The sequence below is a fragment of the Stegodyphus dumicola genome, chromosome 1 (assembly GCF_044657685.1).
Source record: "Stegodyphus dumicola isolate Sdum_Otavi_A_Nest chromosome 1, ASM4465768v1".
Lineage (NCBI taxonomy): Eukaryota > Metazoa > Arthropoda > Arachnida > Araneae > Eresidae > Stegodyphus > Stegodyphus dumicola.
In genome coordinates this window covers 188,744,067-188,771,125 of record NC_140768.1, presented here as the reverse complement: position 1 = coordinate 188,771,125, position 27,059 = coordinate 188,744,067, and the positions used below count along the sequence as shown (strand labels likewise).

Here is a 27,059-nt window from a genome sequence, read left to right as displayed (position 1 = left end):
TTTGGCTTTAACATAAAAAAAAAAAAAACTACTTCATTACAAGTTGGATTTACATCATTCATGAAGTAGCTATATTTAATCCCCTTTGACCATTCAGTATCAGGCACTAGTATAGATAAATGATAAAATGGGGATTCTTCTACTTTCCTTGGTAAATTTACACTACTAGGGGTCTTCGGCAATTCTCCTACGGAATTTCTAGGCATTCGCAAACCTCCCGAGTCTGGTTGGTACGAAACGTCATTTAGCTTATCTACAGTTTCTTGTTCGTGCCGAACCGAAAAGGTAATTCTTAACTTGTACACCTTTCCCAAAGAGTTACTGTGATCGTTTAACGCAACTAAGTCACAAGATGGCTTTACAATGTCGCTTTTCTTTTGTAGGTCCGCTATAAAAGAATATTCTATTATAGGCAGTGATAGTTCATTCACTTTCGTTTCAGGCAGAAAGAAATTGGTTTTCTCTATCCTTTGTGTTTGAGACAAGACTTTACCCCTTTCTATAATGAGGGGAGAAACTTCGCTTGAGGGTTCGAGTTCGCCGCGTTCAGACTCCAGTGGACAACTTTTCCCCATTTCATTCTTTGATTGACTTGGAGCTCGAATACCTGTTTTCACCTGAAAGAAAAGTTTATCGTGTTGATCTACTGCTAATTTTTTGGCGGTTCTGTTTCCTAACAGATAATTTCCAATTCATTTCGAATGACCGCTGCTTTTGTTGTTACTTGGCCAAAAGTTCCTTCTATTTTGACGTGTGCTAAGGGTAAACAAATTGGGGTCGCGTCAAACGGAGGTTTGACCCAAACAGCTTCGCCCGTCAGCATCGAAGGAGTGAGATATTTCTTGCATATTACGTCAATGCATGACCTCGTATCTCTCAAAACTGGAAGATCAAAACCGTTCACTTTAGCCATCGTTAGATACGGGGCTAAACAATCTTCTTCAATCTCCTGGACTCTATTTACAATAAACGGAGTTTTGAGATCCCTTTTAATTTCCGGACATTGAGGCCTTAAGTGTTGGGTTGAACCACAAGAATAACACTTAAGTGGTTTTCTCATATCAAATTGACGCTCATCCTGATTTCGGAGATGTTCCTTTCTGTCAGAGGCATATCTAGCTTCTCCTCCAGACTGGTGATAACTTTGTGGATCCCTCGAATTTAAATTATTTGTTTTTCCCCTTTGTGACTCCGAACTATGAACAGGAGAGATCTTCTTCCAGGGTTCACGCACATTTTCATATTCTTCCAGCATTTCCGCTAATTTCTCTGGAGTCGTTATCTTCAACCATTCGTCAATAAAATGTTGCCGCACTTTGGCATTTACAAGACGCTTCATTTGGTCCGTTATTATGAGATCCTTTAAAAGTTCAAAATCCGTAACTTCCAAACCTGCAATCCATTCTTCAAAATAATTCCTTAATTCAAAGGCAAAATCTCTCCAAGTGGTTTGGGGGTGTTTCTGAGATTGCACGAATTTGATGCGAAATTTTTCTGGACTAAGTTTGAACCTTTTAAGCAGTATCCCTTTTATATAAACGTAATCATAAGCCTGCTGTTCTGGTTCTCGCATAATCAGCTGAACTATGTCAGTTGGCAAAATTGTCAATAAAACCGAAACCCATTCTGATTAATGAAGATTCGCATGCTTTGCTTGGCGCTCAAACATGACTAGATACACTCTGATATCGTTCTCTTCAGGATCAAATTTTGGCATAATTTTTTTTAGATGGTATCGGCTTTTTTTTTAGTCCATTTTCTTGATTCTCACCATTTCCAGAGTCATTTCCGTTAGCGGCTAGTAAACGTAACTTGGATAATTCAAATTCCATTTCTTCTCTTCTAATTCTATCCTGCCTTTCTTCTTCTTCTCTCCTAATTCTTTCTCGCCTCTCTTCTTCTTCCTTCCTAATTCTCTCCTGCTCCTTTTTTTCTCTCTCAAGCCTCGTTGAAGTGATATTTTCTAACAGGCCTTTCACTAGTTCCTCCTCATAGGATTCATTTCCCATAATCAGCTGTCTTAAATCCAATATCCTAAGTTCAGGGCTAACGTTTTCCCTTAACTCTTCAGCCAAGGATTTAAGATCCTCTTTCCTAACTTTTGCTAAGAATGCCATGATATAACCAAAATTATGATCCTAACAATTTTAGCTCCCTCACACTACCGATACATACAATTGATTTAAACAGATATCATTTTCACAAGAGAGAGTAAAAATTAAACTTTTCTAATTTTTTTCACAACCTATTTTACAGATGTTAGACAAAAACAAGACAGTTTACACTATAATATGCATATTATGCATTCAAAAATAAAAACAAAAGTTGTCTACTTGAGGACGTATGAAACTACAAATAATATTATTCTCTTAAAAGCTTTAAATTCAGTTGCGTAAAACACACTTGCTTATGATAATACAATATACTTTCCTCAAAATTTGGGATATGTTAAAATATGCATTCAGAAATACAATAAATTACACAATACCTAATTAATATGACAACAGTTAAAAGGAAAGATACTGGGGGTTTTATCATTCCCCTTTTACTCTTTCAATAGAAAAGAAAAAATCTCAGTTCTTACACAAATAAAAGTTTGACACACTTTAACTGAAATTCTAATATTTATAACATTCAAAACGTCTTAGAAATGATATGTCAGAATGCCACCTAACATTAAAACCTTCAAGTTACAGTAATTCTACTCCTTTACACAATCCAAAATATAAGTTTAATTTAAGCACAACACATTAACATTTCAGATATTAAAAAAAATCTATTAACACAGGTTTAAATTCTAAATTTTATACTTCTTATTGTAACATAAAACCCAAAAAGCACATTTCTTTAAGCTTTACAGGAGCAAGTTGACTTAAAACAGTTATGTGAACTTACATACTGATTTACAGAAATAAATTAAATTACTTTACTGCCTCAATATAAAAATCCAAGGTACTTACCCATCTGGATTGGAGAGTTGAAATGGTTGCGATGCAAAACCGGATGCCGTCACAACTTTGCTTTCTCACAATTTAAGATTTTATGGACACTTATGATCCAGGCAACTATATCGCACACACACAAGATCTGATGATCTAAATTTTCTCGATCACAAGGGTGATCACCCACATATCACTTTTTCAATACTCTACACATCACAATGATCTGATGATCTTCGGACAATGATTGTCCCACACGCTCACTGCAGTAAATTTTCTCGAACACAAAAGATGATCGCACAAGTAGCACCTTTATCACCGCGCTTAAAGATGAGCTTATTTCAGGAGACTGTCGTTCCTCTTTTTCTGGACTGATGTCCGTAACTTCTTCGTGGATTCTATTCCCCACTTCAAAGAGCTGTAAATCACTTTTCGAACGGATGTTCGTAAATTCGTGCTGCACTTCAGAGCCTGGTGGTCTGTACTATCTGCAATCACTGATGATTTTCGGACAATGGCTGTCCTACAAACTCGAGATGATTTTCAGACTCGGACGGTCTGCAATCTCTGCATGGATTTTCTTATCTCACCGCTTCGGAGGGCTGTAATCACTTTTTCGAACTGATGTTCATAACTTTTCGTGTTGCACTTCAGAACATGACGGTCTGTAATATCTGCAAAACACTGTTGATATCCGGAGAATGACTGTCCCACAATCTTGAGATGAATTTTTAGAGCCTGACGGTCTTTAATTTCTGCATGGATTTTCTCATCTCGTCGCATCGGAGAGCTATAATCACTTTTTCGAACTGACGTTCGTAACTTTTCGTGCTGCACTTCAGAACCTGACGGTCTGAAATATCTGCAAAACACTGTTGATATCCGGACAATGACTGTCCCATAATCTTGAGATGAATTTTTAGAGTCTGATGGTCTGTAATTTCTGCATGGATTTTCTTATCTGAACCGCTGCCACCATTTATTATAGCTGTAATGTCAGGACACCCGTGTCGGGTGAGAGAAAGACAGGTTGTCTTTTAAATTATTTATTTGATAAACTAAAATAGATTTCTTGATTAAAACATAAAAATAAACTGATCATTACAGCCCTAAATCATACAATATCCGCTAACGCAGATTGGACGCAAAAAGGCGTCCTTTTTACTGTAGTTACAGCATAAAAAAAAATCTATTGTTCTACAGAAACCACTGGCGTGGTTTAGAACGTAAAAGATGCGTCCTGTCACCTCAAAAATCACATGAAGAACTCTTACACAAAGATTTCACTCGTTTTGTTATCTGCGAAGAGAAATATAATTAGTTCCTTGTGTCCGGAAACTCCCAGGGGGTTTTATCTGCAGTCCTGCTTTTTGCAGGTATGGTCCATTTCGTCTGCAAACAAACAGGAAGTTATAATTCAGCACCTGTGCCCGTGCGTGGAGGGGGGGGGCTAGTAGCTGTAACGTCACACTATGCTACAAAAAACTAATTCTCTCAGTAATTATCTAATTTGGAATACAAGTTAAAATGCAAGAATTATTTCAATTCATACGAATAGATTACTCAGAAATTATGTAAAACTGCAGTGCTTTACTTTGCTAGTGCATTCTCATTAGAATTGATGAATTTAACCCTTGACTTTGCCTTTCCTATATTTTCGCCATTGGGTGAGCTGTGTGATTGCATTCTAATTGACTTAATTACCACCTGCGAATGGCCTTAGGTCATAAAGTTGAACTGTCTGGTATGCCAGTATTGAAAGAAACAATCAATCGGATAAGAAATGGCTGCGACTTGTTTTGAAAATGAGGAGTAAAAGGTTACCAGCGAGAAATTCTGTTTGGCATCAGTTGTACCATTATTAGTGACCTTATCTCCTGCGCTGGTAAAATGGAAAAGTATCAATTTTTTATTTTATCATTTAAGTTTAATCTTTTCTAGACATAAAGAGCTTTCATATTACAAATTACTCACTGTTATGCAATATTTGCAATGCACAATAAACATCTGAATCATGTATAAACTCTGTATCATAATATAATTGATTTGATCATAACAAAATCTAAATGTAACTCAGACTCACACTTCAATGAATAGAGATTCCTCATAACCACTTATGATTATCCACTCCTACATATGCATAAATTGTCTCGATAAAATGAACAGTATATTTCATTCATTCATGTTCCAGTTAACCATAACCTTTTGTGTTTGCTAAAGAAGCTTTAAAAAAATCTTTGATTTAAAAAAAAATAATGAATGTAAAATATAGCTTGGTGCAAAAGTTCTGCAACAGTTAATGAAAGCACATATTTTATGCATTTAAACCTATTTCAAAAATTAATTGAAATGTTAATGCTACTAAATACTATATCAATTTGAGACAATTTTATAGAGAATTCAAAAAATTTTCAAGATCTAAAATAGCAAATTTCTCATTAATCATGCATAGAAAATGGAAGAAAATGTCAAGCAAATACAAACATTTTTTTGTAGATTCTAAATAATCTTAAGAATATCAAACATTTTATATTAATAAGTGAATTAAAAAAATATTTCAAGCTATATAGGTTACTAGTATTTAACTGGAAAACCTTTGTGCTTCCTTGCTAACACACATTACTTGGGCACACTATTCACATGCTTGTGAAGATCTTTCATTGTAATTAGATGATACCAGTACTAAATCATAGCTTTACTTAGATCTACTTTATTGCATGGATTAGCTTTACTTAGATCTACTTTATTGCATGCATTAACTTTACTTAGATCTACTTTATTGCATGAATTTATTAAACTGACATTTTGTTTCTGTATTATCCAAATACTTTCAATTTTATTGAGATACCGAAAATGGGCAGAACTCTGCACATTTTGAATTGATTTAGAAAAAACTATCTACTTGTTGCTGGTGCCTGATACCATGGAGCATCATCATCCTGAAAGAAGCCTTTATTGCCTTGAAAGCATTTTTGAAAAAGTTGAAGGAAACATTTTTCCTTCAAGCACATTTATAAATTTGGTCATACTCATTTTTTCTTTTACAATGTAAATGAGCTATTCCATGTGCTGAGATATAAACCCATACCATAACTAACCTATTCCATGAGCTGAGATTGTTGCTGTGGTACATTACATACAATGTGAGTTAAATCTTTGATTGTAATTGCATCAGACATATGTAACTCCTTTATTACATGACAAAGAAAGTTACAAGGTATTTTTCTCCCTCCTTCCAGCATGGCTTCATGGTGTAACAGTAGCACACTCGGCACGCATTCGAGAGGTCCAAGTTCGAGTCCCGGTGAGCACTGCTAATTTTTCACATCTCCAGGGAAAGGGAAAAAAAAAAAAAAACTTAATGAGTTTACAGTGGTGCCCAAACTAAAAGGTGGTGGACAATAATTTGTCACGACCAGGATTTGGCAATTGAATCCCCTAATCCCCAGCTGCCCTTTAAAAGGCAGAGTATATAAGATATTTTCTCCCTCCTTCCAGCATGCCTTCATGGTATAACAGTAGCACACTCGGTACATGTTTGAGAGGTCCAGCTCGGCGAGGGCACTGCTCATATTTCACATTTCCAGCATAAAAAAACTGGTACTATTCCGTTTAGAGGACAGTAAAAAATCGCCAAACTATTGTTGATGCCAGTGCTGCCAAAAATAATAGCAGCAACCCTAACGCAAGAAAGGAAGTATAAAGAAAATAACTATCTAAAGATTATTGTTTTAATTTATATGAATGTTTAGTTTAATATAATACATTTTTATTATTATAATTTGTATAAAAAAGGTTAAACATAACTGAATGGAAGCATAAGAGTAAATAAATATTTCATATCATTATTATAATTTATATAAGAAAAGGCTAACCATAACTGAATGAATAAATATTTCAGATCATTATTATAATTTATATAAGAAAAGGCTAACCATAAATGAATGGATTCCTTCATCGCTCTTTCGCTACCGAGTTATCGCTAAAGCATAATCATCTCGTTGGTTGTTCGAACATAATTTTCTATAATGAATGATGCTTTTTCTTTGAAAAAAATTCTATTGCAGACTTTTCGTCATGGGCAATTTCCAAATTGTTAAATCCACAGGATATCAAAAAAGGATTTAAAAATTAAACTAGTATTTTAATGGTGTTTTAAGAAATATAGAACTATTTAAACTTACGCAATCTGAAATCATCCTGCCGTGCCGAAGGGCTCGGGTTTGAATCCCGGAGAAGGCATGGATGTTTGTAAATGTTTAATAAAAGTTATAAAAACGTTTGTTGTTAAATGTTTCAATAATTAACTCTCACGAAGAGGAGGAAACGGAGTTCGCCAAAGTCCTCATCTCCTTTCTTCTTGCTTAAAATGCAAAATTGATACAGAAATCAGCGCGTACGCTAGATTTGGCGCGCTTTTAAATGGGCGCTTTTGCTAGATTTGGCGCTTTTGAGCTTATATTTTCGCTGCAATTTTTTACGGTCCTCAAAACGTAATAGTACCAAAAAACTTAATAACTCTACACAGTACTGTTTCATTGCTTCAGATAACTTAACACCACTGATCCACAGCCCATCATACATAATCACAGCCTCTTAAATTCATCTTCTTCATTCATGAAAAAGTTCTTCACAAATTTACAGTTTCTTAAGGTATTTTTATTCAGTCTTTAGTTTATGGTCTACATGAAAGCATTTATTGAACAACTTATTTGCCATTTATGCATCAAATTCATAACTATGAAATGACCACTAAATATAAGTGAACTAAAATGAAGTTAAATGAAGTATTTACTAAAATGAAGTTATTAACACATCTGCTAAGTATCGAATGATGACAGCTAAATAAATCCGATGGAAAGTTAATCCTTCATTATGCACTGCAATAATTTTAACAGACTTAATTACTCTGTTAGCAAATAACATTCTAAAAACTAACTGAAATTCAAAATTGTAATATACAGTTCTTAAAATTAAAAAACCTTAAAGCAAACAATAATTCTTTTATAGAGAATATTTTGATGCCAGGGAAATCTGTAATGGGTTGATAAGATAATTTGGTACTTAGATATTATTTTGTCAACTGTGAAAGCTGGTTATCATTGAATCATGAAAACTGGCAAAGGGCCTGCCAATGTTGCGGCACTCATCCCTATGGAATTCTGAAGGAACTGATACCTTTTTGTTTACTAAAGAAGCAGGATTCAACCCGCTTTAATTTGCACCTTGTACAACGGCTTCTGATGATTTCTATTATTTTGTTAGGCTCCTTGATTTTACCGGAAATTCCATTAAGAGTACTAACTTCCCACAAATCATTGTTCTAATCTGTTACTATTTTGTGTTACTGTACTACACTCAGCTGTACATATCATGTCAATTCTTACGCATTTTTTTATGGTAGGATACGATAGTTTTGAAAATAAGGTACTGTCAACCAGTCAAGTAATCAGATATACTGCCAATTACGGATTACGGTGTGCTTTAGAGAATTCCACAGTAATGATTGCTTTACATGAAAATTTCTGCCAATGGCCAACGGGATGAAAATCCATTGATAGCTATTCTGTTGAAGGTAAGTCCCAAATATTTGTTTATTTATTTATTTTTTTCAAAATGCAAGGGAGAAAATACAATAATAGCAGTTAATTTATATCCTTCTTCATAAAAATAAAACCTGGCTTATCGAGAATCAATCGAAGTTACATCGAACAAAATCATCGATGTTGTGAGTGTGTTGTAATGCCATGCTTATCCATAACAGACACTAAATCACATGTTTGGTGACAGATAACATGTAAGTACCAATAATTTAAAATTTTCATAGGTTAAATGTGCTTTTCACGAGCCACTCTGTCTTTCCTAACTTTCCAAATAATACTGTTACTTTAAAACTATAAGAAATTTTAAATTCTGTATAACATTTTCTTTAAAATTATGTATAATTTGTTAAATTTGGACCTGAACTTAATTTCGGATATATTTTCAAGGTTTGTTGCGGAATTTTTGTACCAAACGTATTAATTAAATAAAATTGCTTACCCATAATGCTGAGTACAAAGTACAAAACATTGTTCCAAAGTAAACTGCAGTAAATGGCAATCTCTGATATGAGCATAAATGTTTAATGTGATTGCAAGGTCCCCACAATATAGAAAAGCTGTTAAAAGAAAACATTCAGTAATGTGCATTCAATTTCTGTTATAATTTTTTGCAACTGGTAAAGTGATAGAATAGTCTATATAAATAAATATATAAAAATGCACATCAAATAAATAATACTTAGCTTAATTAATTTTCGTGATATTTGACTAATTTTGTAATAAGATACATTCTGAACACTAAAAACACATAACATGCAGACATCACACATATATTACAGTAAAATATTACTATATTTTATGGATATTCCTCCTTCTCACACATTAAAGCAAAAAAAAAAAAAAAAAAAAAACTCTGATGTGGACATCACATGACTTCTTTGTACAGCCTCTTAAAGTATACACATTTTCTGCTCCACTTCATTTAAATTTATTTCCTCAAATTACTCTTAACTTAATTAAACAATTCCTCCAATTAAATGCTGGTTAAGGACTTTAAAGCCAGGTAAGGGGGAGATATGTTTGATTCTGAAGACTGCAATAAAAAAGGAAGATGCATAACTAGATATTACAGCAGTCCCATATACAAAATTTCAACATCCTATGGCTAATCATTTTTGAGTTATGCGAGATACATGCATACATACGAAAGTACAGACATCCCGAAAAATTCCCTTTTGAATCCATTTTATAATATGTTTTGGAAAAAATAGTCCTTTATTTTGTCTGTACATGCAAAACAATTGCCCAAATGGCTTCAGGAGTAATCAAAATATAGATTTCCACTGAAATATAATACCCCAAAATTTTCATAATTACAGTACTTTCTTTATATCATACAAGGAAATAAATACATATTTCTTTCCACAACACTGTAATTCAAGTAACATTCAGGCAGTACATGAATTAATGTTTTAAAGCAATGTCTTTCATGACATTAATACTTATGAAATGAATTATTACTTAAAAATAACACTTGATATTCTGCTGGGTTTAAAGCTGTATCTCAAAATCACTCTTCACACACCAAATTAAATTTTTCAAAATTTAGCTAAGTACCACTATTGATTTATTTCTTCCTTAGGAATTATAAGTACCTGAGGAGAATGATGGCTCAGTGGAGAATATTCAAGCAAAACTGATACATATATATACTATTTGAGAAAGGAAAATTGTTTAAAAACAAATTGTCAACTTTTCAGGATCTTGCAAAAAAAAAAAAAAAGTTTAGTTTTCTCTATATAGTTAACACAAGAACAAAAACACACAGATAAAGCCTAAATAACTGATTTAATTCTTATATGTAAAGTGGATCATCAGTTGTATTTTGTTTCTTCTAAGGATAGCATATTTGAACCCTTAATTCCCTCATACCTTCAAAAAATTTGGATCTCACAAACTCAAATATTTAGTATGTTATTATTATTACTAATTTTTTAATTTGAATCCATTGAATCCTAACATAAAAAAACTACTGAATAATGACTCAAAACTTTAAGAAAATAGTTTTTTTTGGGGGGGGGGCTCAGTTTTTGACGTGCTATTCCTTAAAAAAAAAAAAAAAAAAAAAAAAATGCTTGTTACAATCTCAATGGTATCTGAATTATTTAAATCTCTTTGTAATGACATTGACAGTCACTTTATATCAGTATGGCATCCAACAGCATCTGTTAGAGTTTTCAAGTAATCAGTGCACTGCAATTTCTTGAAAATTCTCGAAATGTACATTAGAACCATATCAATATATCTAGAAATAGGATTCATGACTTGATATATAAACAGCACATCATGAACATGAGTTCAATTGTCTACTAGCTGATCTATTCAACCATGATTGCTGAATTTTGAATTGTTAATTGAAATCCGATGTGATATTCAAATATATTTGGAAATTTATGTTGAGAAAATGAACTTGAAGATTTACTAATTTAATTGTGCATTTAATCATGTATAAGTACAGGGAATTAAAATGAAGTTTCATAAGTGTGATTGAATGGTAGAACAGATGGGATGATCAGCCATGGAAAGCAAGATTTACATTAATATTCCTCCCAAAATGTTTAACTAAAAATTTACTTCAGACAGATGTTTGAATCCAACTTACATGAATGATGGACATTTTCTGATATACACTGGTTTCGAAAAATTAAGAAAAAATCACAAGGAATCATTTGCCTGAAGAAGTCCGATGGAGAGCTATTGGGAGACTACAGGCAGGAAAAAGTTTATTCACGATACAGACACAAGTAATGAAAAAACTGGACCTGCTCTTTTACAAAAAATTGGCAACCAAGAACATATTATTGCCTAGTTTAATAAAAGCCTCTCAAAGCTGGAGAGAAATTACTGTGTTACCAGAAAGCAGCTGTTAGCCATTGTGAAAGCAATAGTACATTTTCATAAGAATCTCTATGGCTGTAAATTCCTCTTGCACACTGATCATGCCTCAATAAGTTGGTTGCATAGCTGCAAAAATCTGGAGAATCAAGTGACTAGCTAGATATCATGACTACAAAAATATCACATGGAAATTCCACATCACAAAAGAGCTTTGCATGGAAATGCTGATGCACTTTCAAGACAACATAGTGCAGAAAAGTGAAAAAATATTGCTTGAAAGAAGAGGCAAAATATTGCTTGAAGCCTGAATGGTCAGATAATACCAATTCTATAATGTTAGAGTAATTCTATAACCTATGGAGTAACGAAGAGCCTAGAGAGGCTTACACAGAATATCCTGAATAGTGATAATTCATAGAATTAATGGAAAATGGTGGTGAAAAACTGAACTGGTAAGAAATGGCAACCTTTAAGATAATAACAAAAAGATACTGGACTTTATGAAATTCCCTTAACCTATGAAATGGAATTCTTTACTGAAAATGAGGATCTAATGATGGAATGACTTTTACATGGCAGCTAAGCTTATGAAGATGTTGAGTCCCTGGTGTTCTGTCAGAGCTTCAAAGTAATAACTACTGAACGTCATTCTGGTGTAACAGACACTCTATGTTTGTGAACTTGTGTTCTGGAACATGGTGAAAGCAGATGTAGGGAAGTGGTGAAAATCCTGTGATGCCTGTGCTACTTGAAAAAGCCTGCAGACATGTACACAAGGAAGACCGCAGCACTACATTGTAGGATTGCTCTGGATATTCTCAGATCTTTACTTCATAATGTCAACAAGTACATTCCAGTTGTCATGGATTACTTTCATGAATGGCTAGATGCTTATGCTATCCTTAATCAAAAAGTTTCCACAGTTGCAGAAGTCTTAGTAGAAAACTGGATTTCACAATCTGGAATACATCTTCTTACTCACTCTGATCAAGGATCAAATTTCACATCTGCCATATTTAAAGGACTATATAGAATTCTTGGTATGGAAAAGACTCAATCCACCCTTTTACATCCATAGTCAGATGCCTTGGTGGACAAATTTAAACATACAACATTGACAATCTCTCTCTATTTGTATCCCAGAGCCAGCAGAACTGGTACCAAAAATTGCCTTTATTCCTGCTAACGTCCCAAAGTGCTATTCATGAGAGAACTGAATTTCCTCCAGAGTAAATGATTTTTCCTGTCGTGGTCTTTGCCTGTCGTGTGACCTGCTCTTTGGACGTTCACTTAAGCAGTGTCTGGAGAATACACAGATGCATTTAGATGTTCATTGATTTACCAAGATCAATGCACTGACTGAGAGAATGAAGAGGGAATACAATTTCAAGTCCATGGAGAAGGAATTTAAGAAAGGAGATCAAGTCTGACTATGGAACCCCAAGAAACATCAAGGGATCACACCCAAGCTGCCGACATCTTTGGAAAGCCATGTGATCAAAAAGCTGAACAACGTAGCTGTGCATGTCCAAAGAATTTCTTCTGCTAAATCTAAGTAGTGCACTATGATTGAATTGTGCCTTTTATAGTAATAAAAGTTAACTGTACCTGGTCCCAAGGACTGCACTACTCAGGATGCGCAGACCTGAAGGGGGGGCAGTGTTGTATAGATAACAAATATTTAAAATTCTTTTCATTGCACAGTCCTGTTATTTAATTGTTTGTTTATATTTGTGGCGATATTTAAGTGTTATTTCTTACATAAAACTGTTGATTTTGTTTTTCTGATAGTATCAACATTCAGGAAGTAAAAATAGCTTAAGTAATATGCGAGATACATGTGTAATTGCTCTTGGCAATAGCTCTTTCCCGAAATTTCTAGAAGCTCATGCTACACTAGACCCATGTCTGTATCTACACAAATCCCGCTAAGAAAGAAAGTTTAGATAAAGGTTTTTAGAAAGAGTTGTTGTTACTGCTGTTTTACTAGTTATTTAGTTATGAGAGTTAGATGAATAGTTAATTTTTGTGAAAATGACTTTTCAGCACTTGCCAATATTTCTTGTGCACTAAGGAGAAATTGTTTATATATACATTCTGCTTAAGCTTTTTGGCATTACTTTCTGTACTGTTTGTAATAGATTTTTTATAACAAATAGTTAATTTCTTCTGGTGTACATGGACAGATTCTTCAAAGAGATGTAAACGAATCGATAGCATACAACACTATAAACCTGATATGTCACTAAACTAAGTTTTCAATTATTGATCTCTTGGAGGATATTAGTTCTAGTCTGATGATAATTTCAAGAAGTTTATATGACTCTTTTTTATGCATTAAGAAATGAATTTTTAATAGAAAAGAATCTTCAACTTACATCATCAAATGTACAACAGCTGTAACACAAAGGAACTTTTTTCAAATTACAAACTTACCAGACTGAACAATCTTCAGTCAGAAATATTTTAAGTACCCCTTATAATTACATAAAAGGAAGATAAAATTTTTCAGATTAATTTTTTAAAACATACTTTACATAAAGAATTCTTCCATTACTCACCTTCCAATGATAAAAAGACTTCCCATTGAGTAAAGAAGACAAAATTTTCTGGCTTTTAGTAAAAGCAATGGAGCATAAAGTCCTGCCTATAAAATAACAAAATTAATATAATATTCTTTAAAACACATTTTTTCCCTTTAAAAAATACCAAAAGTGTTAGAAATAAGACAAAGTTATCTAATATTTGGAATCCAACTAAATATGATTAGACGTACTTCTGATGACATGATATTCAAGAAAGTTGATTATGCATTTTATCTCCTTAATTACTAATGTCAGACAGATTCCTTTCTAAAATTTTAAAATTTCAATATAATTAAAAAATATTTTGAAGTATGAAACTTCTGAAAAGTGCACAATTTTACGTAAAAATTCTCAACAGGGTCATGCAAAAACTTAACAACAGTTCATAGATTACTTGAATAAAAAATTCCAGATAGCAAACTATTCCAAACAATAAAAATTCCAGGTGATTTTATGGAAAAGACCTATGTCAGCCCTGATAAGTTAAAGACAAGAAATTCCATAAATTTATGTGCAAAATTCACAAAGATATTTGATAATAAACGTATTGATTTAGGTAATTTTCCCATAGTTACTACTAGCATAAGTTCAAAACTTTTAGTAACAACTGAAAATAATAACAAATAGTTATTTGTTTTTACTGATTACTAATTTTGAATCAGATTCAATAATCTTCATTAAATTTTAATTTGATTATATAAAATTTCACAAATCTTACACCTCAAGAGATGAAACTTTTTCTCTTCAACTAATACAGAGGCTGTTCACACATTTTTTAGCTGATGTATATTGTATTCACAAAACTAAATTACATAAAATTCTTGTGTTTTAAATGTTCAGTTTGACATCCCTTATTCTGAACTATCTTTCGACACCGCAATTTCCAGGATAATAATGCCTTTTGAAGTGGCAGAAGAAGTATTCTATCCCATTCCTCCCGAACAGCTTTCCAGAGTTCTGTTAGGATTTTGAGTCAACATTTGGATAATGCTGTTTTTAAAAGTCCGAAAGCATAAAAATCCATAGGTGACACATCGGGAAGATTTAGTAGGGATATTTGTGAAGGGTATGGCCTTGATACCAGTTTTTTGTTCCATTTCTTTTACGAAATTTACAGTGGATTTTGATGTGTGACTGCTAGCTTTGTCCTGATGGAGTCTCACAGATTGATTGCACTGTGGGTAAAGCGATGGTATTTCATTCAGAAAAATTGGCAATAAAATATGTTCCTGATAGTATTTGGAGTTAATCTTGACATTTTTTTGTATTCTCTTTATTTTTAACTTGCCATTATAAGAAAAACCAGCAACAATCATGAATCCCTTAGAAAAACTTTCTTTCGATTCTTTGAACCATGTACTTAAATTTTTTTCTCCCCTTTTATGATAATAAACGACGCTTTTTTTGTTACAATCATTTAAATACACCCATGCTTCGTCTATTGTGACAATTGTTTTTCATTCTTCTTTAGATAAGTGTTTCTCATATAGAATTTTGTAGCATGTCCAGAGTTGAGCGATATGCTTTGGAAGAAGATGGTGCACATTGAGTTTTTTCGCTTTCTTATGATTTAAATCAACGTTTATCATTTTGTTTACAGCAGACACCGAGCATTTTAATGGTTTTGCAACTGTCCTTTGACTAGGGGGATTTTCTTTTACCATTAAACAGCGTACCTTTGCAATAGTCGAAGATGTCCGTTTTTTCCTTGGATACTTGTTTGGAATTTTTGTCCCACTTGAGGCTCCAATTTGACATTTCTTTTCCTTCTTGTTGATGATATTACCTATCGACGCTTTAGATATAACAAAACCATGACTCTCACATCGTTTTTAGATAACAGAGTATACATATTTCTCTTCATAAAGAGCGTAAATGTAGCCTTTGAACCACTGCTTTGTTAAATTCGCCATTTTGAATAAAAACAAAACTTTCAAGCCACAGATGATAACTTTGACTTTTAAAAACATAGTACAATTGGAATTACTTCTTTTGCAGAAAACGATTTTTTATTACAGCTTACCAAAATCATCTAAAAAATGTGTGAACAGCCTCTGTAAAACGTTATTAGCATAGCTAATAAAAGCAAGTTTACTATTTCAAAATTTGCTTTATGCAAGTGGCAATAAGGAGTGTGAATGGTAAGCACATTTAAGAGATAAAAGAGAGAGACTTCAAATCTCTAAAAGGCAAGCATCACACGAATTAAACAAATTGTCTTTAAATAAACTACTTTTTACCAATTTGCATTAAAAAAAGTTCATAAAGAATATTTTGCATTTAATATCTAATACAGATAAATTCCACATTTATTGCATTTGTTTTCCATATTTTAAAATTATGCAGCTTCTTCCAACTCAAAATTAAAAAATAAATTTAAAAAAAAAAAAAAAAAACCACCTGAAAGGTTTCAGTTTTTATATTACACTCAAGGTTTTAGTGTGTTACCTTTATTTATTCAATATCATGTTCTTCACACTTGAACCAGATAAAATTCAATTCAACAGCAATATCATAAAATATTTAAAAATAGCCCATCTTTAGAATTTCCGATACACAGTCTCATGCCCTGGAGATAAAAGTGTCCCCCCCTCACACAGTGCTGCCACCATTCCTCGCTTTTATTTCTTAAGTTTTTAATGATTAAGTTTGTTAATCAAGAATTCGTTTAAGTTTTACAAAATTTGAAATAGATAATAAAACATGTTCAGAATTCAAAATTTGGGCTTCCAAGTATATATAAGCCCATGTTTGGCTGGAAGACTATGTTATTCAAAATTTGATGGCTCTAGGTACCATTGTTTTTCCACAGTGCGAGAAAAATTCATGCATTCACGCAGTTTCTTCATTATTTAGTTTCTTTAAATATAATACACAGGAATAATATTTGATGGCAACAGTTTGAAAAGTGAAACGATGCAAAATGTTATTTTGAGACTAATAGCCCTTTGAGTCTAACGCCCCTTTTATTACTTATAGAATTTTAATGGGTTCGACAAGAATTGACTTCATTACAGAAAGTACATATTTTTAGAACACTTAACTTCCAGTTAGGCATCTAATGTTAAATCGAAATATATAAAAATTAATATTAAAAATTATACAAACCAAAACAAAACAGAAGATACCCATCAATATGCAACCCATGAAACCAATAATCCTCTGAGTCTTGGACTATAAAGAAAAGAAGGAAATTAATAAAAAGGATACAAAAATATGCCATCTAAACCAAATATAAGACTGTGACTGAAAATTTTTAACTTGTCACAATTTAATATTTTTAGCAAATGATTTCCACTTTTAGGAAAATTCTATTTGGTAAGTGTTTTATGCAATGACTACAAAAGCGTAATTTTTATAGGTCACATAGGTTTAACAAGAGAAACAAATGATTCATTTTTAAATGAAAAAAAATTAATCAGAAAAATGTAAAGCATAACATCCTATTTCAAGCATTCTCCAAATAATATAGTCAGTAAGCTTGAAATACAACATGGTATGGCAAGTAGATACCATGATCTGCAATACAAAACCACACAAAAGAACTTAATCTAAGTGAACATCCAGTTTTGATGGATTAAGACAAAAACTAAACAGCTAGTTATCTTCCTTTTTTCTTTAATTTAATCTCCTTAACCTTTTGATGGTCATCATTCCTGCATTCCAGTTACCTACGGCAGTGGGTGCAAACAAATACAACTCACAAATTTTTGACTGACAGATATTGCGCATATTTGGGAAAAAAGAATTATTTAATGTCTAACTGCTGAAGGTGTAACCTTCAATTTCACAATCTCAGATGATTTATTTTTTCATTTCTGAAGTCATTATATTACTTATTCCACTCTGGATGGTGGAACTACTGTGGAAACATGTTTATCACATAACTATTGCTTTTACTAGCAATATTTTAGGATTTATTAGTTACAAAATGTAATATAGAAGGCCATTTCTGAACACAAGAATGCTAAAAATTCATGTAAATTAATAGTAATTCAGACTATATTTACTTTTAAAAAAAGTGCATAAATGCTTTATTTTTGAAAAGCTGCAAAAACCTGCATTGAATTTTCTAATATTAACTATATATAGTCATTAAACATGAAACAGTTGGTACAGATCACTTTTCCTTTGATGACCTCTTAATAATTTCTCTTGGTAACTTTTTTACAGTTTCTTTCTGGTTCTATATCATATTAAAATTCGGAAGTTTTTTTCCCCCCTTTTAATACAAACTTACTTTGTTAAATCTTAAATGCAGTGCCTGAAATACAGTTAGTGATATGATTTTGGCAGGAAGTAGAACACTTGCTGATGGGTTGGTAAAAATTTTAGATATGATGTCTGCAAAGTGCTTGAATTATTGTTATATAAGGATTTTGTTAAGTTAGCAGGACGTTAAATCTTGGGGCTGGGAGGGTTTGCTTTTAACTATTAGAAAGATTAAAGGAGAAAGAATCTGGAGAATTATAAAGCAATTTATAAAAAAGAAATTATTTTGAACTTTGTGAAACAGACATAAGCCAAAAAAGACAGCTATACTGAGAAAAACAAAATATGGTATTAAGTCAAATTTCAATAACAAAAAAAGCATAACAGAGGTCAGTAGAAGGTCAATGGGCTTTTGGTGAGAAAGAAGACTGAAAGATATCAATAGAGTTATTTCAATTGCCATGCATGAAAGGTAGTTTATAATGCTGTTTAAAATCACTGAAAAACAGAAAAAGGATCACTGCATTTCAGTTTTTGGAAGACAGTCTTAAGCACTTGGAGGTAAAGCATCTTGCGAGTTCTGTTGATCTTCAATAGGATGTCACAGAAATAGCATAGAAAGTACTTATAGACAAGAGAAAAGTTTATTACCAATGTACAATACGAAGGGAATTTTTTCAGTTTTATCTGACAGTTATTTGTTTTAAAAGTCATGCAAAGAGAAAAAAACCTAGTATGTCTAATGCATTTCACAAGGCTTTAAAAGATATTAAACAGAAAGAATTATACATTCCAGTTTAGTAAAGGATATTTTTAGTCAGAAATGAACTAGTTTCTGTGGTATTTTTATTTTTGAAACAAGAAAAAAAGATTTCTAACCAAGATGTTTTAATATTCAATGAAGAATTTTATTTATAAACCTTATTTGTGAATTTGATGAAACAAAGTCCTATGATTAAAATTTATATATAGCACAATTAACTAAGCAGGTTTACCCCTGTCAGTTTTGTTCCATTTCCATGTTCGATGAAATTTCAAAAACTTTAGAATCATTTGGAACCAGAAATAGAAATGTCAGTTTAAAAACTTTGCCAAATAAAATGCTAAGAGAAAGTAAGACTCCTTGCATATTTCCTCGTTGACCATGGAAGTTTGTGAAAATCCTGTAAAAACTGCACCAACAAATAGGAACAGATTTTACTTTATTTTGTTAGCTAATAATAAATGCTTTTTATATAATTAAATAACCAAGGAATACAAATTACGAATATGGAATATAAAAACTTAAATAACTACTCTCTGAGATTGCCTGCCAAATGTTTATTATAATTTATGACCAGTTATCAAATTTCATGATGACAATAATGACAGTCACAAATTTGGAGCTTTTTGGATATCACAAATAAAAAGCAAAATTTCTGATTATATGAATGCTTGAAGAAATCTAAATACATGCTAAATGAAGAAGCTATAATTGAAGTCTTCATTGCGATGACAATGCCCTAATCATCAACCAACATATTGTAAAATCTGTAATATGGTTACCAATTCAGAAAATGTGACATTGAAAGAAAAGAAAACGAGAAAAAGTTTATTGAGGATGAAAGATGTCGACTGACTATTTACTGGGAATTCTCAACATGACAATAACAGAACTTATACAATATAACTTTGTAATTAAACAAGAAATTATGTCTCAATACAACAATAAAGAGAAAGTAATTGAAATAGAAAACAAAATTGTTTAAACTTTTATTTAAAGAAATTTTTAGTAAAGCAAAATAAACATTAATGTTGGGGGGGGGCTAAATTTTGGTTTTCTTAAGATTATAAGAATGCTTCATTATTTCACAAACAACCATTTAATATTTTTTATTTTCTATTCATCATCTTACTAGATTTGAATTAATGATCTGAAATGTAGAAGTTTTCAGAATCCAGAATGAAGGGCCGGACGATTCTTTAGTACATAGTCTGAGATCTCAGATTAGGTACTGTAAAATGTTTCCTGCTATTTCTACATGCAAAATTCTGTATAACTTGCCAAAACATGGTTTTATATCTATACAAACATAATTATGGCTAGCAAACCAACATAAAAATGCACTGATCCATTTTTCTTTAGAATTAACTATTTTTATTAGGGAAAAAAAAATACTTAGCCACATAAATATAATATTAAAAATAAAGAAAAATTTTTAAATGTACATTTAAATTAAAAAATTGCATACAACACTTCACAGCATCTCATCACATATGAATCAGTAAACTATGTACTGATTATTATAAAGAATTAAGAATACAAAGTAAACAGGAAAAATTAGTTTAAGCTTCTTCTTCTTAAAATGAAATTATGAATCGGTTCAAATAAATAAATAAAAAAGACAGTACAATCCTATGATTTTAATCAAAATTTCCTGCATTATTTTTTTTAAACACTTGTACTATAACAGTAAAAATATGCAAACAATCCCACATATTCCTGAGACATACTTCAAACACTCACTTCTTATTTTCAATATTTTTTTAAAAGCTGCTGATTTTAAAATCCTCAGTACAATTACACATTTTTACACCTTTTAAATAAATAGAGTCATCCCCCTTTTTTTTTAAAGCAGAACTATTGCTCAAACTTTAGTTTAAGCAATAGTTAGAACTTTAGTTATAAGATATGAGTATTTCAATATGAATTTCAATTCACCACTCACTGTCACAGTTGGTGAAAATTAGATGATATGGCATTTCTTTAGCTGAAAAAATAAAAATGTCAGGATTTTACCAATATAAATTTTATTCAACTTATTTAAATTTTATAATGCTAGTTACATTGAGGTTTCTAACATTACTATGAACTGCCTAGTAGAGAACTGCATGCTTTAGATTGTAGAAGCATAGGCAAAATGTGAGGAATTATTGTTTGAGAAATAATTGTTTTTTAATTATAAATAGCTGTAGAAGAAAAAATGTTTTCTAATTGAATTATGTTAAGTTAAAGTAGTATTACACCTCCTTTACACATGAATAAATATTTCTAAGGGTAGAGTAGACTTTAAGGTACCCCTTGTATTATGGCAAAGTTGTTGTTTCATTTATGGTAGCCTGAGTAGTTGAATGTTATGGAAACCCTATTGTGATGTAATCCGGTGAATGATTCTGGGAAATTTTTAATCATGGGATGTTTTGTAAGCGTTTTTGTGGTGTGCGTTGGTTTGATTCTTTAGACGGTAGAATGGCGGAATGTAGTAAGATTAATTTGAAGTTTCTGTACGATTTGGAGCGAAAGGGGAAAAGAGCTTTAATTGACTGGTGTGTAAATGAAGGTTTACTTAGTAGCAATTATAAGTGTCCTGTATGTAGGAAGGATATGCGTTTAGTCGAACGTAAAAATCGTTTAGGTGGATTTGAATGGGTTTGTAGGAAGAAAGGTTCAGATGGTCACTATATGAAGCGTTCAATCAGAAAGAGTACCTGGTTTGAAAAAAGTCATTTGAGTATGATTGATATTTTGATTTTTACGTGGCTCTGGGTGTATGAAGCGAACTCGAAAATCATGGTAAGTGAATATTTGCTTTTGGTAGTGCTTAAATCTATAACATGTTTTCCCTTTTTTATGTTATTTGATTATTTGGTTTTAAATGTATTTTACTGAGATTATGTATTTTTTGTTGGCCTATATTGTAGAATTTGGTGCTCCTTTGACTTTTTAAGTGAAAATATATCGATGTGTACATGGACAAATAAAGGGAGTGCGCAATGCAAGTTTGTGTAATTCTGGGATTTTTTTTTTCAAAGTGAAAATAGGTCGATGTGTACATGGATAAAGTTAAAAGAGTGTGCAATGCCATTTTTGTGTAATTCGGGGATTTCTTTTAAAGTGAAAATAGGTCGACGTGTACATGGATAAAGTCAAAGGAGTGCGCAATGACATTTTTGTGCAATTCGGGGATTTTTTTTTAAGTGAAAATAAGTCGATGTGTACATGGATAGCGAGTTTGTGCAATTGTTTGTCTTGTTATTTTGGCTTTCCAAAAATCGCCACTACATTACTATCCACTACATTGGCTTCGCAAGCCAAAATAACGAGTCAAAAAATCGTCAAGGGGTACCCTAAAATATACTTTTACCATTTCTAATAAGTCAACTACAAACTCCTTTGTTAAATAGACTTCTTCATAACAAATCACATAAAATTTACTATTACACGATTTTAAGCACTAAAATGAGATAAAAATTACAAGGCACATTTACAGTTGTTATTAATATTACATTAAATGCTAGAGTTGCAATCTTGACGCGCATCTAAATTATAACCCTAGTATTTAATGATTAATCAATTAACAGATGGTGAAAATTGTTTTAAATCCAGAAAATATCACCACCAACACAGAAGAAACTGAGAGGCTGTTGAGAATGAAAAACTTCAGCCAACCATTTAGTGAGCATTCTCAACATGGCAATAACAGAACTTGAACAACAGAGCTTTAGGGGCTTTCCGATTATATGCACTTTCAAAGCCATGAAAAAAGGGACCTATAGTTTGATATAGCTTTTGATATTCAACTGTCGCTTTCCTGATTAGAATTTCTTTTTGCACTGAGAACATTTGTTTTTGTCCTAATGAAACGTAATCGAATTGTGCAGTTTGTCCTATACTTATTTTTATTATAACACAAGAGTGTACATTGAAGAACTAACTATTTTTTTGGAATATTTTTTAGCTCTTTTATTATTCGGCAAATCTTTACATTATGGTAACTTGGCGATTTTTTTGCGAAAATTTGGCAACCAACCCTGCTACAGCAACCTGCTAGTTTTGTTTTCACGAAGTAAAGGCATTTTTTTTTTTTTTTTAACTCAAAATTTTTCCCAACATTCTGCTTGCCGAATTACACTTATACTAGAACTTTAATGGAACAAAAATGCTTAATCATGACGAAGATTAGGTGTGAAATTGGGAGAAAGTGCAGAATCGCAAACTGCTTCCCGCGTTTTTAAGAATTGCACATACAGGGTATCCATGTACACGTCGACCTATTTTCACTTAAAAAGTGAGCATTTTCACTTAAAAAGTAAAGTATTTTCACTTAACAAGAAAATTCACAAAAATCCAATTCTTCTTACTCTTGTAAAAAGCGCCGGTTAATCTTTGGAATATGGTTACAGGCAGCTTGGCGACATTTTGTTAGGTGATAAAGGTTACTACCTAGGACTTTGGCAATAATGTGAGAAGTACCCAGTTCCAATTACGGATTATTTTGTCTGAGAGAAATGAGAGATCATGAAATATGTCATGTGACATATATGGATGAATCACAGTTCTTTAATCGGAAAAGGGGGGAAATCTGGAAAAATATCTGCAGTACTTTATAGCATTTTGTATTTAGCTTCATTCTGTGTTGTGTCAAACATTGTTGATTAATTTTTGGATCCCATGGCCCTATGTAAAGTGAATTCGAAATGGGTATTTAGTGGGATCGAAAGGGGTAGTAATAAGTATTTTTTTAAGGTTGTGCGAGATAGAAGTAAAGATTGCTTTTTAAGTTTTATTAAGCATTATATTCTACTGGGTACAATAATAATATCTGATTGCTGGAAGTCATATGTCTGTCATATTGGAATCCATTATTCGAAGTTCAGATTTTAAACGTGAAGGTGCAGTTGCCACTCGCTCCCTATTTTTAACTTTGCTAATTTTCTTGTCCTTTGCGTTACAAGTTGGATCAGATAGCCAGGCTCAGTAAAAGTAGGCGGCCAGTGTAACTCTGATTAAAAGTCCGTTAGAAACATGTGCAGTGCTGATAAGGACCACGTGTTTCTGAGACTCCTTCCCCTTTATTTTTCTTCTTTCTAGGTATTTCTTTCTCCTGATGAGGAGGGACCTTTAGCTGCCCTCAAAATCGATTGAGTGTTTCAATATACTTACGCTAAATACAAGGTAAAGACACAATAACACATTGAATAAATACTAATTCAGAAGACAAACAACAAAAATCTGCGTTACATTTACAAAATTTTCACAGGTCTAGTTTCGATGGTTTTACCGAACCACCATCCTCAGCTGCAAAACCGCAAATGGATCAAAAATCAGCGTTATATTTACAAAATTTTCACAGGACTAGTTTCAATGGTTTTACCGAACCACCATCCTCAGCTGCAAAACCGCAAATGAATTTTTGTTGTTTGTCTTCTAAATTAGTAAATACAAGGTTGTTTTTACGATTTTGATTGCCACATTAGCGTGTTTCTCTTCTGGCCTAGTTTAAAGTAATTAAGATTTTAAGCTAATTTTTATTAATTTAATGTATGTGTTTATTTATATCTTAAGTAGTGTTTTTTAATTTAATTATATTTTAATTAAATGATAGTTATTTTGTAAATTATTTTAAAGTATTTCAGTAGAAGTAAACGTGCATGGCAATAATTTAAATATTTGACACTAAGTATTTGCAATCATTTTTAATGTTTGCGTTATAAATTCGCAGGTGACGTTTATAATAGATAATTTAGAGGGAAAAGTTTTTGGATATTTTATTTATTTTATATGTGCAAATGTCCATGCTTGAAAAGGGTATATACTTTTTCGCGATAAGGTAATTTCATATATATCCTTTTTACCGACTTTTAAGATTCACAAAGTTTTCCTGCATTTTCGTGCAAATTTTTCGGCTAATCTTTGGAATATGGTAACAGGTAGTTTGGCGACATTTTGGTAAGGTGATAAAGGTTACCAGCTAGGACTTTAGCAGTGTACATGGATAAAGTCAAGAGTGTTAGCAATGCCATTTTTGTGCAATTCTGGGATTTTTTTTAAGTGAAAATAGGTCGACGTATACATGGTTACCGCATATGTGCAATTCTTAAAAACGTGGCAAGCAGTTTGTGATTCTGCACTTTCTCCGAATTTCGCACCTAATCTTTGTCATGATTAAGCACTTTTGTTCCATAAAAGTTCTAGCATAAGTGTAATTCGGCTAGCAGATTGTTGAAAAAAATGTTAAGTAAATTTAAAAAAAAAAAAAAAAAACCCACTGCCTTTACTTTGTGAAAACAAAAATGCCGTCCAAACAAAAACGCGCAGGTAGCAGGGTTGGTCGCCAAAAAATCGCCAAGTTACCATAATCTAAAGATTAACAAATTTTTCTAATTTATGAGAAAAAATAGTGTACATGGATAAAGTCAAGAGTGTGCGCAATGCCATTTTTGTGCAATTCTGGGATGTTTTTTAAAGTAAAAATAGGTCGACGTGTACATGGTTACTGTGTATGTGCCATTCTGAAAAACGTGGCAAGGAGTTTGCGATTCTGCACTTTCTCCCAATTTTGCAGTTAATATTCGTAATGATTAAGCACTTTTGTTCCATAAAATTTCTAGCATAAGCGTAATTCAGCTAGCAGATTGTTGGAAAAAAATGTTGAGTAAATAAAAAAAAAAAAAGAAACCTGTCTTTACTTCGTGAAGACAAAATGGCGGCGAAAAAAAAGTAGAAGGTTGCTGTAGCAGGGTTGGTTGCCAAATTTTCGCCAAAAATCGCTAAGTTACCATAATCCAAAGATTAACCAAAGCGCCAAACAAATAAGTGGGCAATTCTACACTTTAGCAGTGAAATTGTTTCTAAGTGCTTTTCAGCTAAAATCACGATTGGAATTTTCCGGGAAATGTCACATTACATGTCTCATGATCTCCCATTTCTCTGAAACAAAATAATCTGTGATTCGAACTGTGTACTTCTCAGATTATTGCTCAAGTCCTAGCTAGTAACCTTTATCGTCTTACCAAAATGTCGCCAAACTACCTGTTACCATATTCTAAACATTAGCCTATTATTCTTTTGGCTAAAACTATTCTTTTGCTATCATGATAGATCCGCAATGCTGAGGTTGTGAGTGATGCCAAGCTTGAGTAATTTTCAAAGTTGTTTTAGCGAAAACAGACCACTGCATATACGAGAAGAACAACAGAGCAAAAAAACTAAGAAATTTGTGTGATTAATGTCAAAAAAGAGAAATATAAAAAATAAGTGGCATTAGATGCATAAATGAAATAGATATAACACCCAACAAATTTTTCTCTCCAAAGTCTGCAATGGATTCATAAGTTTTCAGCAGAGTGGGTTTTTGGTGCCAGGGGACAACTGAAGATTTTTTGTCCCCTCCTGTTTGACAAGAATGGAAAGCAGATCTCTTCTGTTGTTGGGACTGGATTCAGAAATATATCCATGTATGGATGAACATACGTGGCCATATATGCATATATCGGGTTTTAATGAAAGTTTCCCCGCTACCGCAAATATCATCTGCGCAAACAGTTCGCGTTGCCGTATTTAATCGTATTTTGCCAAACAATTTTGGGCATTTGAAAGAAAGAGACTTACTTTAGAAAACTGAGCTGTGAAATTTATAAAAAAATATCGTTATGATTACGTACAAGGTGTTTGAAATGGAACTACCAGATTAAAAGCATCATTTACTTCCAGTTTTGTAGCTAAAAGTCACCAAATCATGCATACAGCTTTAGGTGCTAATGTTGTATTATATGCAAAAGGTTTGCTACCAAAAGTTCAAAAACAAGGACTATGACATTCAAGAAGCAGAGTACTCTAGCTGACCTACTGATGTTGATGAAAGCTGCCTGCAGGAACTTGTGGAAGAAGATCGACTCAAGCAGATAAGAACAGACATGTTCGGCCTGCACTAATCTGCTTGAATATCAATGCAAGGACAAAATTCTGGACCAAATCATCACTTGTGATGAAAAATGGATTTACATGAACAACATAGGCTGGAAAAGGAGTTGGCCTGTGCCCAGTGACACAGTCGCAATTTGACTAACAAAAAGATCATGCTTTGTATTTGAGAAGATTACTGTGGTATTATCTAGAAAAA

At 32.4% G+C, this 27,059-nt stretch overlaps 1 protein-coding gene across 2 annotated transcripts in view; it reads right to left on the bottom strand.

Moving 5' to 3' along the window:
* Positions 1-27,059, bottom strand: part of LOC146999413 (uncharacterized) — a 38,141-nt gene that overhangs the window by 9,541 nt on the left and 1,541 nt on the right. For both annotated transcript variants that reach the window (XM_085824024.1, XM_085824029.1), the window contains exons 2-4: positions 17,074-17,139; positions 13,942-14,027; positions 8,982-9,099 (exon numbers count right to left, since the gene is read on the bottom strand). In XM_085824024.1, the coding sequence (XP_085680150.1) occupies positions 8,982-9,099; positions 13,942-14,027; positions 17,074-17,139 (270 nt within the window). The remainder of the gene's footprint in view (positions 1-8,981; positions 9,100-13,941; positions 14,028-17,073; positions 17,140-27,059) is intronic.